Source organism: Antechinus flavipes, chromosome 3 (assembly GCF_016432865.1).
Source record: "Antechinus flavipes isolate AdamAnt ecotype Samford, QLD, Australia chromosome 3, AdamAnt_v2, whole genome shotgun sequence".
Lineage (NCBI taxonomy): Eukaryota > Metazoa > Chordata > Mammalia > Dasyuromorphia > Dasyuridae > Antechinus > Antechinus flavipes.
Genome location: NC_067400.1, coordinates 5074263 through 5090425, shown reverse-complemented (window position 1 = coordinate 5090425; position 16163 = coordinate 5074263). Strand labels below are relative to the sequence as shown.

Below are 16163 nucleotides of genomic sequence, written 5' to 3'. Positions count from 1 at the left end.
TTTATGGATCCTGTTGGAAGAGAGCAAAAGGAAAAAATCATGGGAAAGGAAAAAAAAAAAAAACACAGAAAAAAGAAGGCAACATGGATTGTGTTGATTTACATTGTTTCCATGGCTTTTTCCTGGAGTGCATCAATCTTTCATCTGTCCCCCGAGTCCCCAACCCACATCCCCTCTTCCACTTTGGATTGCGACGTCCTTTAGCCGGCCCAGAATCAACATGTCCCGAAAACACCCAACCCATCTCCCTACTGGACTTCCCCACCGTCGTTGAGGGTGCTGCCATCCTTGCCATCGGGCCGGCAGGAGATCTGCTGGCCCTTCAGAACCTTTCCTCGTTCCCCAGGCCAGCTGGTCACCGGAGCTTGTTTTCTTCTCCACAGTCTTGCTCAAGTGTCCCTCTGCCTCCCTTCTCTCAGCCTCCACACGAATTGAGGCTCCCACTGCCTCCGGGTTGCTCCATTACCACGGCCTCTTACTTGGTCTCCCTGCCTCAAGCCTCTCCCCACCTCACTCCGTCCTCCACTCAGGTCAAAAAACGTTTTCTAAAGTTCCGATCCGATTTCCTGCCTTGCTGCCTGCCCCCCACTCCACATTCTAGGGAAAATCCAGCCGGCCCCTGTTATCTTCGGGAGGAAATCTCTTAGTCACTGATCTCGGGCCACAATCTGGCCCCGGCCTATCTCGAATCTCCTCACATTTCCTCCTTCACTTAATCTTTGGTTGACCCAGTCATGCTCCGCTTGCAGCTTCTCAGATGTGACGCCCAATTTCCAGCCTCCCTGCAAAGGCAGGGACCTCTCTCTCCACCTCTTCCTCTTTGAGTCTGATATTTCCTTCAGGAAGAAGCTTATGTGCATCCTTCCATAGGGAGCGTTTCCTAATTGCACCCACTACCTCGGTCCCTGGTGACCCCCTCCCCAGAGCACGTCTGTTTTGTACATAGAATCCATCTGTCATCCGTCCGGCAATTTATTATCTCATAGCGTCTATCACATATGTCTGTCTCTTTCTCTGCCTCCGTCTCTCTATCTCATCCCCTTTCTCTTCCTCTCCTCTCTTCTCTTTCTCTCTCCCAGAAGGGAGCTCACTCCGGGAAGGAAGGGGCTGGTTTATTTTTATATCCTAGCATTTGGTATGTAGTAGGAACTTAATAAATGTTTATCCATCGAGTGTTGTGCATGTGGGCTTGTAAGGTTCTGCTGCTTCCTTTAATCCCCGCTGGTTTACTCCCATTAAAAGTAACACAGAGACCTGGGATGCTCCCGAGCTAGAGAAGTGACACTAGAGCATGTGTGGGCCATTCTCTTCAGTTTATTCATGGTGCAAATCAGGAGCATTGGTGAAGGAGCCCCTGACTGGTGGGGAGGGGAGGGGGATGTATATGTGAGGGATGGCCTGGCCCTTGGGGAGGGGGAGGGGGATGTGTATGTGAGGGATGGCCTGGCGCTTGGGGAGGGGGAGGGGGATGTATATATGAGGGATGGCCTGGCCCTTGGGGAGGGGGAGGGGGATGTATATATGAGGGATGGCCTGGCCCTTGGGGAGGGGGAGGGGGATGTGTATGTGAGGGATGGCCTGGCCCTTGGGGAGGGGGAGGGGGATGTGTATGTGAGGGATGGCCTGGCCCTTGGGGAGGGGGACAGGTGATGTGTATGTGAGGGATGGCCTGGCCCTTGGGGAGGGGGAGGGGGATGTATATGTGAGGGATGGCCTAGCCCTTGGGGAGGGGGAGGGGGATGTATATGTGAGGGATGGCCTGGCCCTTGGGGAGGGGGAGGGGGATGTATATGTGAGGGATGCCTGGCCCTTGGGGAGGGGGAGGGGGATGTGTATGTGAGGGATGGCCTGGCGCTTGGGGAGGCCCCTCTCCGTTCTGCCTCGTGCTACCTAGAGGTCTCACTACTTCCCTCCGACCTCTCCTCTACCGTGAAGGGATCGCCTTTTTTCCCTGGATCTCCTCACATGTCATCTGTTCCCCGGGGACCTTTAGGTCAGGCTTCCCGCAGAGCAGGCCGGAGCATCATTATGGCCGGACACATTTGTGGCCCTGAGGTGCCTCTGGATTCACTAGGAGAGGGGGGAGGAGTGGTCCAGAGCTTCCAGACACACACACACACACACACACACAGCAAACCTCGGGGAGGCCCGGTGCTTCTCTGGCTCACTGCCATCACTCTCAGACTCAGCCTTGACTTCTGTACCAGATGGATTATCGGGCACGTTGCAATGTGGATTCAGGTGAGGGAAGGAAGGAAGGAAGGAAGGAAGAGAGGAAGAGAGGGAAGAAAGGAAGGAGAAAGAGAGGGAGGAAGGAAGGAAAGAATTCTTCTCTGGACTTAAAATCGCGGAAGTCTTTACATCGCTGCATTGCATTAAAAAAAACAAAAATCCATCCTCAGGCTGTTTGTACCAAAGGCCCATCCCTGGGATCCGTTTGAATTTTTAGCAAACCGTTCATTCCCAGCATGCAGTGGGGGAGTCTGCCAGGAGATGACCGAGGGTTCGGGACTCTGCCCTTCCCTTCTTTGATTCTGCTTCTCAGCATCTGACCACTTTGGCCTCTGCTGACCCGGCCGGGTCGGAGGCCCTTCTGCAGCGGGTCTCCCGCACTGACTGGCCCGGCCTTGCACAGACGACGATTGGTTTTTTCACAGTGAAAGCCTAGGTTTCCCTTCCTCGCTCAGTCTCAGAGCCACTCGCTGCTGCCCTGGCTTGATTTCTCTGTCCTTCAGTTGTGAAAGATCCGGCACCGATTTCAGTTCGGCCCCATTATTACCTCAGGAAGGGCTTAGGTGTCGGGCAGTGAGCCCGGCCTTCAGCGCCCGGTGCCCCTGGTAGGGACTCGGGGTCCCTCACCTGCTGAGGGCAGGGCCTGTGTCCATTTCTTTGGTAACTCCCCCCCTTAACCACGGAGAAGGCCATTGACAGTCAATGACAAAGTGGGAAGAGTCCTGGCCCCAGAGTCCGAGGGAGGGCCGAGTCCCAGCTGGTGGGAGTGACGGTGGCCAGTGAGGGCATCTGCTCTCCTGGACTGCGGGACCTTCTCCGCTTGTCTCGGGAGACTCCGGTCCCAGGGGGGTGCCAGTCACCGGCCACGTTAGCCGAGGGCTCGTGGTGACCTTTGGCCACATCCAGCCCTAATACCCCTCCGTGTGTTTCTTTCCGACAGTGTGCCGGGACTTCGCCGTGTTGGAGGACCACACGCTCGCGCACAATCTCCAGGAGCAAGAAAGTGAGTGGGGGTCCGGGCCACTTCTGTCTGGGAAGCCTTTGCTCGGTGCCAGGAGGCGGCTGGAAGGGCCCGGCCCCGTGTGGAGGCTGCTCGTTCACAGATGGGCCGCAGACGGGCCGCAGACGGGCCACAGGCGGGCCACAGACGGGCCACAGACGGGCCACAAGCGGGCGACAGACGGGCAACAGACGGGCCACAGACGGGCCTCAGACGGGCCACAGACGGGCCACAGACGGGCCACAGGCGGGCCACAGACGGGCCACAGGCGGGCCACAGGCGGGCCACAGGCGGGCCACAGGCGGGCCACAGACGGGCCGCAGACGGGCCACAGACGGGCGACAGGCGGGCCACAGGCGGGCCACAGACGGGCCACAGACGGGCGACAGACGGGCCGCAGACGGGCCACAGGCGGGCCACAGACGGGCCACAGACGGGCGACAGACGGGCCACAGTCGGGCCACAGACGGGCGACAGACGGGCGACAGACGGGCGACAGATGGGTCACAGAAGGGTCACAGACGGGTCACAGACGGGCCACAGACGGGCCGCAGACGGGCCGCAGACGGGCCGCAGACGGGCCACAGACGGGTCACAGACGGGCGGCCGTGAATATCGGCCCTTGTGGCCTCCGGTCCTTGCAGGGCAGACACGAGGCACTAAGACTGGGAGCAAAGACAGACACTGAGACCGGGAAACGTTATGTGGGAAAATCGGTGGGGAAGGCGAGGGGCCCCATTCTCCCTTTTATTGTCTTCTTGATTTGTGTATGTGTCTGTGTGTGTGTGTGTGTGTGTGTGTGTGTGTGTGTGTGTGTGAGAGAGAGAGAGAGAGACAGAGAAAAGGAGAGAGAGAGAGAGAGAGAGAGAGAGAGAGAGAGGAGAGAGAGAGAGAAAGAGAGAAAGGAGGAGAGAGAGAGAGAGAGAGAGAGAAAGAGAAAAAGAAAGAGAGAGAGAGAGAGAGAGAGAGAGAGAGAGAGAGAAAGAGAGAGAGAGAGAAACACAGAGAGAGAGAGAGAAAGAGAGAGAGAGAGAGAAAGAGAAAAAGAAAGAGAGAGAGAGAGAGAGAGAGAGAGAGGAGAGAGAGAGAGAGAGAGAGAGAGAGAAGGGGAGGGGAAGGGAGGGGAGGGTGTGTGTGTGTCTAGGAGGAATCCAGCCCTAATGTACTGGTGTCTCATTTCCATAATCAGTTTGCTATATTTTGCTGTCATTCATTGTTTTGTCCAAAACATAATGTTTTGTATTTAAGAGCATGTGGGGCAGCCCTCGTTGGGGATTGGCAGAGACCGTTTTCTCACAAGGATTTTGAAATGAATCCGAAGTCTGGTCCAAATTAAAAATAAAAATAAAGAGCTGAGGGTAGAGTTCAGGGTGGGCGGGGCCTCGCTGCCCCCTGACCTCTTGCTGTTTCCTTTCAGTCGAACATCACTTGGCGTCCAACGTGCAGCGAAATCGCCTGGTTCAGTACGACCTTCAGGTGGCCAAGCAGCTCCAGGAAGAGGAGGACCTGAAGGCCCGGGCCCAGATCCAGAAACGCTACAAAGACATGTAAGTCAGGCCCCGAGTCCTGAGCCCGTCCGCGTTGCCCTTCCCGTCCACCCGGCTGCGCCAGACACTTTCATGCTTCTTTCCAGCTACCCTGTGTTAGGGTCAGTCTCTAAGAGTAGCGAGAACAAGAACCCGTAGCACCTGGGTACTTGTGAAGTGCTGTACACACTCACGCGTGCATGCACATACACACACACTCACTCTCATATACACACTCACACTCACACTCACTCACACTCACACACACACTCTCATATACACACTCACACTCACTCACACACACACTCACACACTTACACTCTCACACACACTCACACTCTCACACACACACACTTTCATATACACACTCTCACTCACTCACTCACACACATACTTTCTCACACACTCACACACACACTTTCTCACACTTACACTCTTACACACACTCACACACACACACACTCACACACTCACACACACTCACTCACACATACTCTCTCACACACACACACACTCACACTCACACACTCACACTCACACACTCACACTCACACACACACTTTCTCACACTTATACTCTTACACACACACACTCACACACTCACACTCACACACTCACACTCACACACTTACACTCTTACACTCACACACTCACACTCACACACCCACACCCACACCCTTGGGAACGGTGGCTCTGCTACCCTGGAAGCATCTGGGTCCTTGCCATCCAAAGGCTTCCAGAAGTGGCTCCGTGGCCTCGGGCCCGTTCGCCCTTACGGGGATTCTCTTTCCACGAAGTTGGGAGCTTTAGCCGCTGAGACGCTTTCACGTTCTCCAATCACGGAAAGGAAAACTATCTCCCATGAGCAACTTGGAACCACGACGTCCTCGTTGGTCTGGAGTTGTGTGTTCAAATGATGAGACAATGTGGATTTTTTTTTTTTTTAAAGAGGGAAAAAGACCATCGACCTTTGGTGTTCAACGAGGGTGCTCATCACCCTCCCATCCCCCCGTTCCTCCCAGATTGAGAATAAAGAACAAAGATTTATGGGAGAAAAAAGTCCTTATTTAGGTAGAATTTGCTGAGATTTCTACGATAAAAAGATCAGATTTGAGACTGAATTCGCTTGAGACTGTCCAGCTGCTGATAACTGACTCTCCTTGGGGCCGCCAGGGGGACGGAGGGCTTCCTCCTGGAGCCAGTCTCTGCTCTTCCCTCTGATCTTTCGAAGTTTATGTGCTAAAACACATAATCCCCTGAACGTTCCGTGTCGGCCACAGCCATTCCCAGAGTGCGGGTCGGCGAGCTGGTCCGGCCGGGCCCGTGACGGCCATCAGCCCGGCCCTTTTCCCTCCACGAAGGCCAAAGCGCCCAGCCCGTGCTCCGTGCAGGCCGCGGGAGGGGGAGAGAAACCGCTTTCCAGCAGCCGGCCCCTGGCCCGAGTCCGAAGGGGGACGGTGTGTTTTCCCGAGTCCGAGGCCGGCTGTGGGCCCCTCCCAGCGCCGCCCCTCCATCGCGGGGGACCCAGCCAGCAGAGGCAGGGACCGAGGTGACAGAAAGCTGACCGGCTTTCTGTGGCTTGGTTCGAAATAACAATGAGGTGGTTAAATCATCTCACTTAGAACAGAGATGAGGCTTTCCCTGCTTGGTTCCGGAGGTTCCAGGGTACGAGCAGTGGGGGAAGGGGGCAGGAGGCCAAGTGCGCCTTCGGGTCAGGAAAAAACAGAATCGAGCTGAGCTCTCCCAGAGTGCGACGGGCTGCTTCCATTCAAGGCAGTCAGGGAGACTGTCAAGTAAAGGGAGTTTAAAGGACATCTGAGCTACTGCCTCATCTTTCAGATGAGGAAACTGAGGCACGATTTGTTGAACTGATTTGCCCAAGTTCACCCATGCGGTAAGTGGGAGAGATCTTCCAGCAGCGTTTTGGGGTCTCTGATCCCCTCAAACCCTGGGGCCCTGAAGTACAAGGGGGCATCCTTGGGTGGCTCGCGCAGCTCACCATGAATCACTTCACCATTGGCTCCTTAGAACTGATGGAACCATCTCCCTGTCTTGGCGTTTGGTCCCTCCCCTCCGCATCGGGCCCCAAGCTTCCGCCACTAGTTTCTCCTGGGCCCCTGTGGTCTCGCTGCGCCGATCTGCTGACCATCCTCCCAGTCACCGTCTCTGCCCTCGGTGACTCTGCGTTGTTTAGAATGTCCATCTCTCTGAAGCTCTCTCCGCTTTGCCGCCTGCCCTCTCCCCTGACATCAAAAACCTTCCATGGCTCCCTATTTCCCATAGAATAAAGAGCAGATATCATAGTGTGGCTCTCAGTTGGGCGGCAGCCTGGTTTCCCGTTGTTCCCCTTTGTGCTCTCGGCCAGGTCGGAGCAGCGGCTGCTCCTTGGTCTTCCTCGGCCGTCTCGCGCTGCTCTTCTCTGCCTCCTGTCCCCGGGCCTGCGAAAGCCTCCGTGCTCCTCATTGTTACAGGTGCCGCTGGGACCTGGCCTCCCTCCTGCCTCCCCCGGCTGGAAGAGCTCCCTCGCTCTCCCCTCTCAGCTTCCCACTTAGTTTGACGACCTTTCCCCTTCGGCCCCAGCATCGCCTGCCCGGTATTTCTCATGTGCCCTTCCTTGTCCTCCTCTGCTTCTCTGGGGCAGCCCTGGGACCCTTGGGACTTGTGGAGGCTCTAAGTTTCTGGTCCAGACTCATGACTCGTTGTTGTGGAGAATTGCACGGTCCCTCCAGGACTGCGGATAGCCACCGGCTCTGGAGCTGTATCCGGGGGTGCGGTGTGTGGCGGGGGCAGAGCCCCATCCTCCGTCCCTCCTCTGTAGGGAGGCGGTTCTCTTCGGCTCTGATCGCGTGAACGCCCGGTTTGTCCTCTGTGCCTCATATGGCTACGGTGATCCTGGGCAGAGCCATCTCCCAGGGCGGGAGCCCCCGCTTCGGTCCATCTGGAGCTTGGGCCGCGCCAGCCACCGGCGCTTCTGCTGCCCGCTCAGGAACGCCCTGGGCTTTCCTTCCTCAGGATGCTGAGGCTGAGCCCCTTCCTCCTCCCTGTGACAAGTGGGAGCTCTTAGCCATGGCCAAGGGCGGGGCAGGGAGGGGGCAGAGGAAGGAGGCTGATTGGCCGGGGCCGGACTCTTCTCTCCCCCCCGCCTCCCCAGGCCAGGTCCTGGATCACCTGCCTGTCATTGGAGAAGCCCCGGCTTCTTTGGAAAGGCTTGTGGCCAGTGTGGCCCCAGGAGGCTGCCCTTCCATCCAAAGCAACTCCCGAGGATTGAGCCCCTTCCCTCCAAAGCAACTCCCGAGGATTGCGCCCCTTCCCTCCAAAGCAATTCTCAAGGATTACGCCCCTTCCATCCAAAGCAACTCCCAAGGATTGCGCCCCTTCCATCCAAAGCAATTCGCAAGGATTACGCTCCTTCCCTCCAAAGCAACTCCTGGGGATTACGCTCCTTCCCTCCAAAGCAACTCCTGGGGATTACGCTCCTTCCCTCCAAAGCAACTCCTGGGGATTGCGCCCCTTCCCTCCAAAGCAACTTCTGAGGATTGCACCCCTTCCCTCCAAAGCAACTCCCGAGAATTGCGCCCCTTCCCTCCAAAGCAACTCCCGAGAATTGCGCCCCTTCCATCCAAAGCAAGTCCCGAGGATTGCGCCCCTTCCATCCAAAGCAACTCCCGAGGATTGCGTCCCTTCCATCCAAAGCAACTCCCGAGGATTGTGCTCCTTCCCTCCAAAGCAACTCCGAGGATTGCGCCCCTTCCCTCCAAAGCAACTCCGGGATTGTACCCCCTTCATGAGGATCCGATAGGAAATTTCTGCCGGGCCCTGTAGCATCCACACCCAGCAGACTGCAGCTTTTTGGAAGTCTTGGTGATTGTTTGTATTCATCTGCGTCTGCATTTATCTTTTGGGGAGACGGGCAAGTTATTAAAATTGTGTGGGCCCTCTCAGTGTGCAGATTCCCTCCACTAATACGGATCTCCGCCCTTTGTATCTCCGACTCAGAGTCTGGGAGCACTCACAGGTGAAATGCCCTCTTTTGGGTCGTGCTTCCAGGACCTGGGTCTCCCTGACTCAAAGCCGGCCCTGTCCGTTCTCCTTTTTACTACGCGGTGTATCTGTGCTTTCCTGTGTGTGTGTACTTTCATCCAAGCGCCCAGATTGCTCACGTATAGAAGCATGTGACTTCAAATGAGATGTCAGCCGGCCACTCGTGGCAGAACGGAATGATCCGGGTCCAAATCCTGCCTGCGCCATCGGCGGCTTTTTGACCGGGAAGCCGGGCTCACGCGCTCTCACTCGGGCCCAGGCGACCCACAGAAGACAATTTGCTGAGCCAAATTCCATCAGTTAGTGAGCTTCCTTCCCTCCCTGGGTCTGGCCTGTGTGTCACAGCTGCAGACACACACAAAGCACACGTACGTGATGTGACACACGCAAAACTACTTTTCACATGTGCAGGGTACACGTGCTTCCCCACATAGGTCCGTGGTGTTACTCCCTGCGTCGTCCAGCCTCTCTAGCAGCTGCCTCTGGTTTCATTTAGGACACACGAGTCCTTCGGGGGCACCTGGGCCGGGCATTCCCTGGCCGTCCTCGTTTTCTGCCGAGACGGAGTGAGCAGCCACCTCCTGTTCTTTGGCCATCCCCTTTCCCTCCAAGAGAAGCTTAGCGGCAAACCCTGGGCAGCCCATGAAGCACCGACACCTCCAGGAACAGCCTCTTCAGGAGAGGCCGTTCTGGATCTAACTGCCCTCGGGGGCCGGTATCTGGCCAGGGGCCCAGGGCTTGGCGTATCCCTGATGTTCCAGTGTTTGCAAGGCGTCTGGCAGGCAGCCTGTATGAGGAAGGTTGTTAACTCGGTGTTTCCCGGGAAGCTCACAAGCCTTCTGAGCTATTGCCAGTTCAGGAAGTGGAGCTGGGCAGAGCCTGCCATCTTCCCCGTGGTCTGGTGCAGTGGCTCTCAAAGTGCTGGGGAGACCCTATCAGTAAGCTTAAAACTATTTTTTATAATAATGCTAACGCATTTTAAGTTCTAATACATGTATATATCTCTATCTATCTATCCATCCATCCGTCTGTCTGTCTGTCGATCTATCTACCTACCCACCTACTTATCTGCCCATCTACCTACCCACTTGCCCATCTATCTATCCCCCCACCCATTTCCCTACCTTCCTACCCACTTATCCATCTACCTACCTGGCTATCTCCCTATCTCCCTATCCATCCATCCATGTGTATGTGTATCACATAAAGCAAAGATTTTTTGGGGAAACCTGCCTTTCAATAATTTTTAAGACCATAAAGGAGTCCAAAACGTGGGAGCCGCTGGAGTAGTTGGAGGAGCCTCGGGGAGTGAGACGAAGCGGGGTTTTGCGTCAGCTCTGCTGTTCGCAGCCGCCGAAGTTCTCAGGGCTCCATCTCTCCATCCGTCCTAGGGCAGTGCTGTGCGTGCTTGTCTTGGCTAGCTCAGTTTCTGTGGGGAAGTAGTGAGATGATGAAGAGCATGTGGGGATGTAGAGGTTTCTGGGGGGACCTGAGCATGATGGGCAGATGGGAGCTTCCGGGTTCCCTGCCTTTGGCATCCCAGCTGCCTCCCTTCCCTCTGCTGGAGCGAGGAGGTGCCGTTAAATCTGGGGTTCTTCACCTTTTCTGCACCCCGGACCGCTTTGGCAGTCTGCTCAGACTCAGAGGGATGGTTTTAAATGTATGAGATAAAATACAGAGGACTACAAAGGAAACGTGATCACGCTGTGATACACTTATCGCGAGAGTTTGACCGGTGAAGTTCATGGAACTCAGCTGGTTGTGGAGGAGATGCCCGGCGTCAGACCAAGTTTTGACATCTGTCCTCAGACACTCAGTAGCTGTGTGTGACCTGGGACAAGCCTCAGTTTCTTTATCTGCAAAATAGGGATAATAACAGCCGCAGGGTGGTTGTGAGGGTCCTGTTTGTAAAGCCCTGAGCCCAGTGCCTGGAGCAGAGAAGGGGCCGTATCCCCGCTTAGTCCCTCCATCCCTTCCCCATACTGAGAATCCCTGCAGTGGACTTGATCCCTGAGGTCTGGATAGCAAAGACCTGGGTCCCCCAGGAAAGATACCTTGCTGCTCGGGGGCAGGGGAAGGGAGGGCCAGGAGCGCAAGGAGCTTCCGAGTTTTCTGAGTAACGTGGCTTTGTCTCTGTTGTGCATCCTAGAGAGCAGCAGGACTGTGAAATCGCTCAGGAAATCCAAGTGAAGCTGGTCATCGAGGCGGAGCGCAGGCGCCTTCAGGAGGAGAAGGACGAGGTATTGTGAGCGTTTCACCCTGATCCTAAATGCGAGCTCGGGGCGGCCTCTGGGAAAGTGGCCAAAGCACTGCCGGCCTCTTGTAACTTGGGGGAGCCTTCGGGAGCCTGGCTCTGCACCCCGATATTTCCTCTCCCCCTCGCTGCTTCCATCCAGAAGAAGGCAGGCAGCTGGGTTCTGAACCCTGTTGCTGGAGGGGAGGTTGGGTTGTTAGAAATGTGAAATGGCGCTAAATAGGCAAGAGTTGACCCCGGGCGGGGGCGAGGGCTTGAGTTGGCAGGATCCTCGTCCCCATCGTCATCTGCAGGCAGGTACCAGGCAGCTGTGTCCGAACGAGGGCCCTGTGCCCGACTGCAGCCTTGCCTGCCTGCGGAGCCACCCACGAGCTGTTCCTTTTGCTTCCATGGCCTGCTCTGAGCCCTTTCCGGAGGGAGGGAGGGTGGGCGTGTTGGAAGGGACCTCAGAGGCTCTCAGGTACTTTACATGGGCCGGAGACAGGTGGCTGAGGAAGTGAAGAGATGACATCTGGACTTGCCTTTTACAAATTGAGCAAGATGAGTCCACTGGGTGTCCCAAACGTGACAACCTCCCGGAAAAGGGGCCATTCAGGCGCTGAGTGAATACTTCCATTCTGGGCCCCCAACCTCCAGCTGGTGGCTCAGTGGGTAGCACACTGTGGCTGGAGTTCAAATGTTGCCTCAGACATTTACTAGCAGTGTGATCTTTTTACCTCTATTTCAGTTTTTTCATCTGTAAAATGGGAGTAATAATGATGATATCTACCCCCTCCCCAGGGTTCTTGTGAGGATATTTGTAAAGTCCTTTGCAGAATATTCCAGCACTTTACAAATTCTAAAGTAATATAAGGTGTTGTGATAATTAATTAGCGATGTTGTTACCTGACTAGACATTGCCGTTCGTTTTCCTGAATGTCGATGGTTTTACAACAGAGACACCTGCGTAAATGAAATCTTGCCTCGCTTTCTGTTCGAAAGGGGAATGCCCGACACTTCCCTCCTTTTGTTCTTCAATCACTGCTCGGCACACGTGACTCTCCTAGACAAGTCCGCTTTGGTTCTTATGCCTGGGCAAGCCCCGGCGTCAGCAGAGCAGCCAATAGAACAGGAGGTTTGGGTTTTAGGGACTCCCCCCCACCCCGAAGAATACATTGGGCCGTTTATGCAGCAGGTTCCTGGAAAATGCTTGTTTCGGTGCAGGGATTATTCTTGCTCCTTCCTTTTAGCAGGACAAGGCATCTTTCTGTGAAAGGAAGCGTGGCCTTCCTCCCGCTGTGATTCTATCCAGGACCTCAGCCCGGCACTGAAAGACGCACTTGTATTTGGGAGACAGGAAGGCCGGTCTTTAAAAAAGATCCACGGGACGAGCCGGGTCCCCATCAATGCACCCAATGTCCCAGTTAGGGGAGAGGGGACAGGGCACTGAGTGTTATTTTAGCAGGAAGAGGACAGGGAAAGTCAGCCCTTACTTTCCAGTGTGGGGCCTTCATGGGGGACCTGTCGCTGCTGGCAGCCTCTTACCTGGGCTGGTTGAGTCTGTAGGGAGAGGTGAGCCAGACCTGAACTGGGGAGAAGGAATCCCGTGTGGTGGCTGCCTGGAAATGCATTGGGACTGGGCCTGCAGCTCCTCCCAAGCAGTTCCCCATTCGGGGTCATCCCCTATAAGTTGGAAGAAGTACCACCTGACCCCTCCTTCCCTTCCTTTTTCTTCCCCCATCCTGGGGGGAGGGGACAGTGTTACATGAGGAACTTGGCCTGGAAGAAATTTCTTTGGACCCATGGCCTTGTCAACTCACTTTCAGAGGCAGGATTTGAACCCATCCTCTGCCTCAAGAGTCCAAGCTCTTTCTTGGCCAATCCAATAATGCTAATGAGTACCAGGGCTTAGGGCAAGAGGGAAGAGGAGAAATGGATGTGAGAGAGGGCTCAGGAGGTGGGAATATGCCTAAAAGTTTGCAGACCACTTAACGTTACCTCACTTGGCTCTTGTGGTCATCCAAGGAGGCTGGGGCCATTATTATGCTCGATTTCCAGCTGAAGAACCAACTTTAGGAGGCTCTTTTAGAGTCACGCAGAATTCGGGATCCCAAGAACAGTATTAGTATTCTGTCTGCTGCACTGACTCATTAAACCTGGACAACTGATGGGTGTGTGCATGGGGGGGGGGGTCATGTTGGGGGACTGTGGCTGATGCTGACCTCAACATGGGGGAAGCTTCCTTCTTTCCCAAGCAGTGTCCGGTCTGGTTTAAATCAAAGGAAACATTTATTTTTTTCCCCAAATTTACAAAATTGCACAATTTAAAAGGAAATGCAAGTTAACTTTCAAATGATGTTTTTTTGTTAAGTTGGTAGCGTTTGTGCCTCTGAAGTGATTAAGGCTTCAAATCCGTACTGAGACTTGTGGGACCTGCTCTGTGTGTGTGTGTGTGTGTGTGTGTGTGTGTGTGTGTGTAAAACTGAGGTCTGTGGTTCCTTCTCGGTTATAATTTAACCACATCCAATAAACTATGGAAAGCAATCCCTCAAAGTCCGGTCTTTCACTTCCCTTCTTTCCTCCCTCTCTCCTTCCCCCTTCCTCCATTAGATGGGTTGCACAAGGATCGTTTTCATTTCTATTTTACAGATGAGGAAACTGAGGTTCCTTGATGTCCTAAGAGTCTGACTTGAGAGCAGCGCCCTGTTCCAACCCCCTCATTTTCCAGGGGAGAATCAGGGAAGGGGGATTTTGCCCCAGGTCATGCAGGGAACAAGTGAGATCTTTGCCCCCCACCCTGGTGCGATGACTGGCTGTCACACAGAGAGAAGTGTCCCAGGCAGAGTCCCTCCCTCCAAATCCGTTCGCTTCCCATTGTCCCGTGTACCCCCGAGGTACCCCCCTCCCTCCCTGTGTACTCCTCCCACAAAGGCACGACCTTGGACTGTCTCAGGTGTGCTTTTGTCACCCTCTTGGGTCACATTAGCCAAGCCAGTCAACAAGCATTAAGTGCCTACTATAAGCCAGATAAAGTACTACCCTTTGGAGATGTTAAAAAATAAAGGCACGGACATGGTCTCTGACCCTTTGGGGTGCACGGTCCCACGGGGGAGGAGAGGCTGCAGAGCTCCCACATGACCCACAAAGAGCGGTGGGAGTGTGGGATGCCAGGACCATCTGAACAGAACCTGAAGGAAGCCAGGAGATGGAGGTGGGGAGACAGAGCAGCCCAAGAGTGAGCTCCACCGAACCAAGGCCTGGAGATGGGAAATGGCGTGTTTTGTGCGAAGAACAGCAGGGAAGACAGTGTGGTTGGGTGAATGGAGGGAGTGCACGGGGGGAGGGCCATGGACATCGAAGCCCCTTCTATCTGGAGCCAGCCTCTTCTTTGCTGGAGCTCGCTTCTGAACTTCAGTTACTTCTGGCCCAAAGAAAGTGGCTCGGGATGATTCAGGATGCCCACTTTGGGTCTAGCCTGTTCCCCAAGTTCAGAGAATCACAGTAAGTGGCTTTGGAAGTCCTCCGTGGCTGGGCCATCTCTGGAGAGTCCTGCTGGCCAGCAGTGATGTGGAGGAGCATGCTGGGAGGCAAAGCTTAGGGCTTTCTAACCCTGAGGCCGCGCTGCCCAAGTGAGGAGACCCTGAAAAGTGAAACATCCCTCACCTAATTAGCCTTTAGCATACCTGGTGCAGGCAGCATTAACAGGTGGTTACGTGTGTATATGTGCACTTGCGCACGTATATATGTATGTACATTTATAGACACAAAACATTTCCGTATAACTAGTTTCCCTTGTAATCCTCTGCATTTAACAATACTATTTTTGAAGGGATCCATGGGATTCTGAAGGGATTCTCAAGGGCACCAGATCTCCAATAATGATTCCCCAAAGATTGGCTCTGAACCGCTGCTCTCTTGGCTCACTTTTTGGGATGGAAACCTCCTGAGTGTGTAGGAATTGAGATGTTCTTGCTCTTTAACTCCCTAGCGCTTAGCACACGGCAGGCGCTTTAAAAATACTTGTTGATTTTATTGATTTGGGAGAATGACCATGATCCTCTAGCACTTAGTACACAGAAGGTGCTTTAAAAACGCTTGTCGAAAATGGGAGAATGACCCTGTCTGGCACAACATCAGTCTCTGGCATGTGGGCCCAAACTTTCTGGGCTGTCTGACCAAGCTCTAGGGTCTCTTAGCACAGCTCCCCTTGGGCTGTGTTCTAGGACCATTTGTCCTTGCCCCTTAGCATCTGCAGAGTAGGCCACTTTTTAGGAAATGGAAGAAAGAGAAATGGCTGTTATGACACAGGACCAATGTTGGGAGGACCAGTGTCTGCAGAACAGTGCCCTTTCCTGGGCCCTGGCCACCATGGCCTGCTGCTCTGAGCCCGCACTGAATCAGAGCTCCTTGGAGCCCCAGGAGGGACCTAATCACCACGTGGTCCAACCTGGGAACTCGAGCAAAGAAGGGACAGATTCTCTGTAGCTCATCTCGTCGGTAGAAAATACTGGTCAATTTTTGCTTAGCTGGAGGTATTTGTTACAAGGGCTAGGATGGGCAGAGAAAACTTGATTTGGGGTTGGGGGCTCTCTGAGCACATGCAGACTCTCACGTGGGAAAAGGATTCTGTTTGTCCAACTTGTCCTCAAAGGTCCTAACAAGGACTTGTGGGTAAAGTACAGAAGGACATTTTCATACGAGGACCAGACATGTTTTGGGAACTCCCGGGCAAGGAAACTCCATCTACTGCTGCAGATCAGCAGCTCCCGTGTGACTGAACTTGAAGCCATTGGCCCGGAGTCTGACCCCCAGCATAAGTGAGAGAAAGGAGATCTTCCTCGTTGGTGGCCCATTCTGTCTCCCGTGATCAGAAAACATTTGAAAAGGTTCTCGATGCCGTTTACTTTTTATTTTTAAATATAATTGTTCTTCTTGCCGACTGTCTGTTACAACCCATCTCCCTCGTCCTTTGTCCTTCTCTGAAAATGGATTCCCTGAGAGGCAGGAAGTGCCTCAGCACGAGCTGTGCTCACTGACTGCAGGGATCAAAGGGATCTCATTGTTGTAGAAGGAGAAACTTCCTCCCAAGCAGAGTGGCTCCAGGAAGTTCGGGCTTGCCTCGGCGGGTGGT

The 16163-nt window shown here is 54.4% G+C and overlaps 1 protein-coding gene across 2 annotated transcripts in view; it reads left to right on the top strand.

Annotated features, from left to right (window-relative positions):
• CCDC50 (coiled-coil domain containing 50) overlaps positions 1-16163 on the top strand; it is a 79230-nt gene that overhangs the window by 35946 nt on the left and 27121 nt on the right. For both annotated transcript variants that reach the window (XM_051991638.1, XM_051991639.1), the window contains exons 2-4: positions 3173-3235; positions 4650-4779; positions 10949-11039. In XM_051991638.1, coding sequence (XP_051847598.1) covers positions 3173-3235; positions 4650-4779; positions 10949-11039 — 284 coding nt within the window. The remainder of the gene's footprint in view (positions 1-3172; positions 3236-4649; positions 4780-10948; positions 11040-16163) is intronic.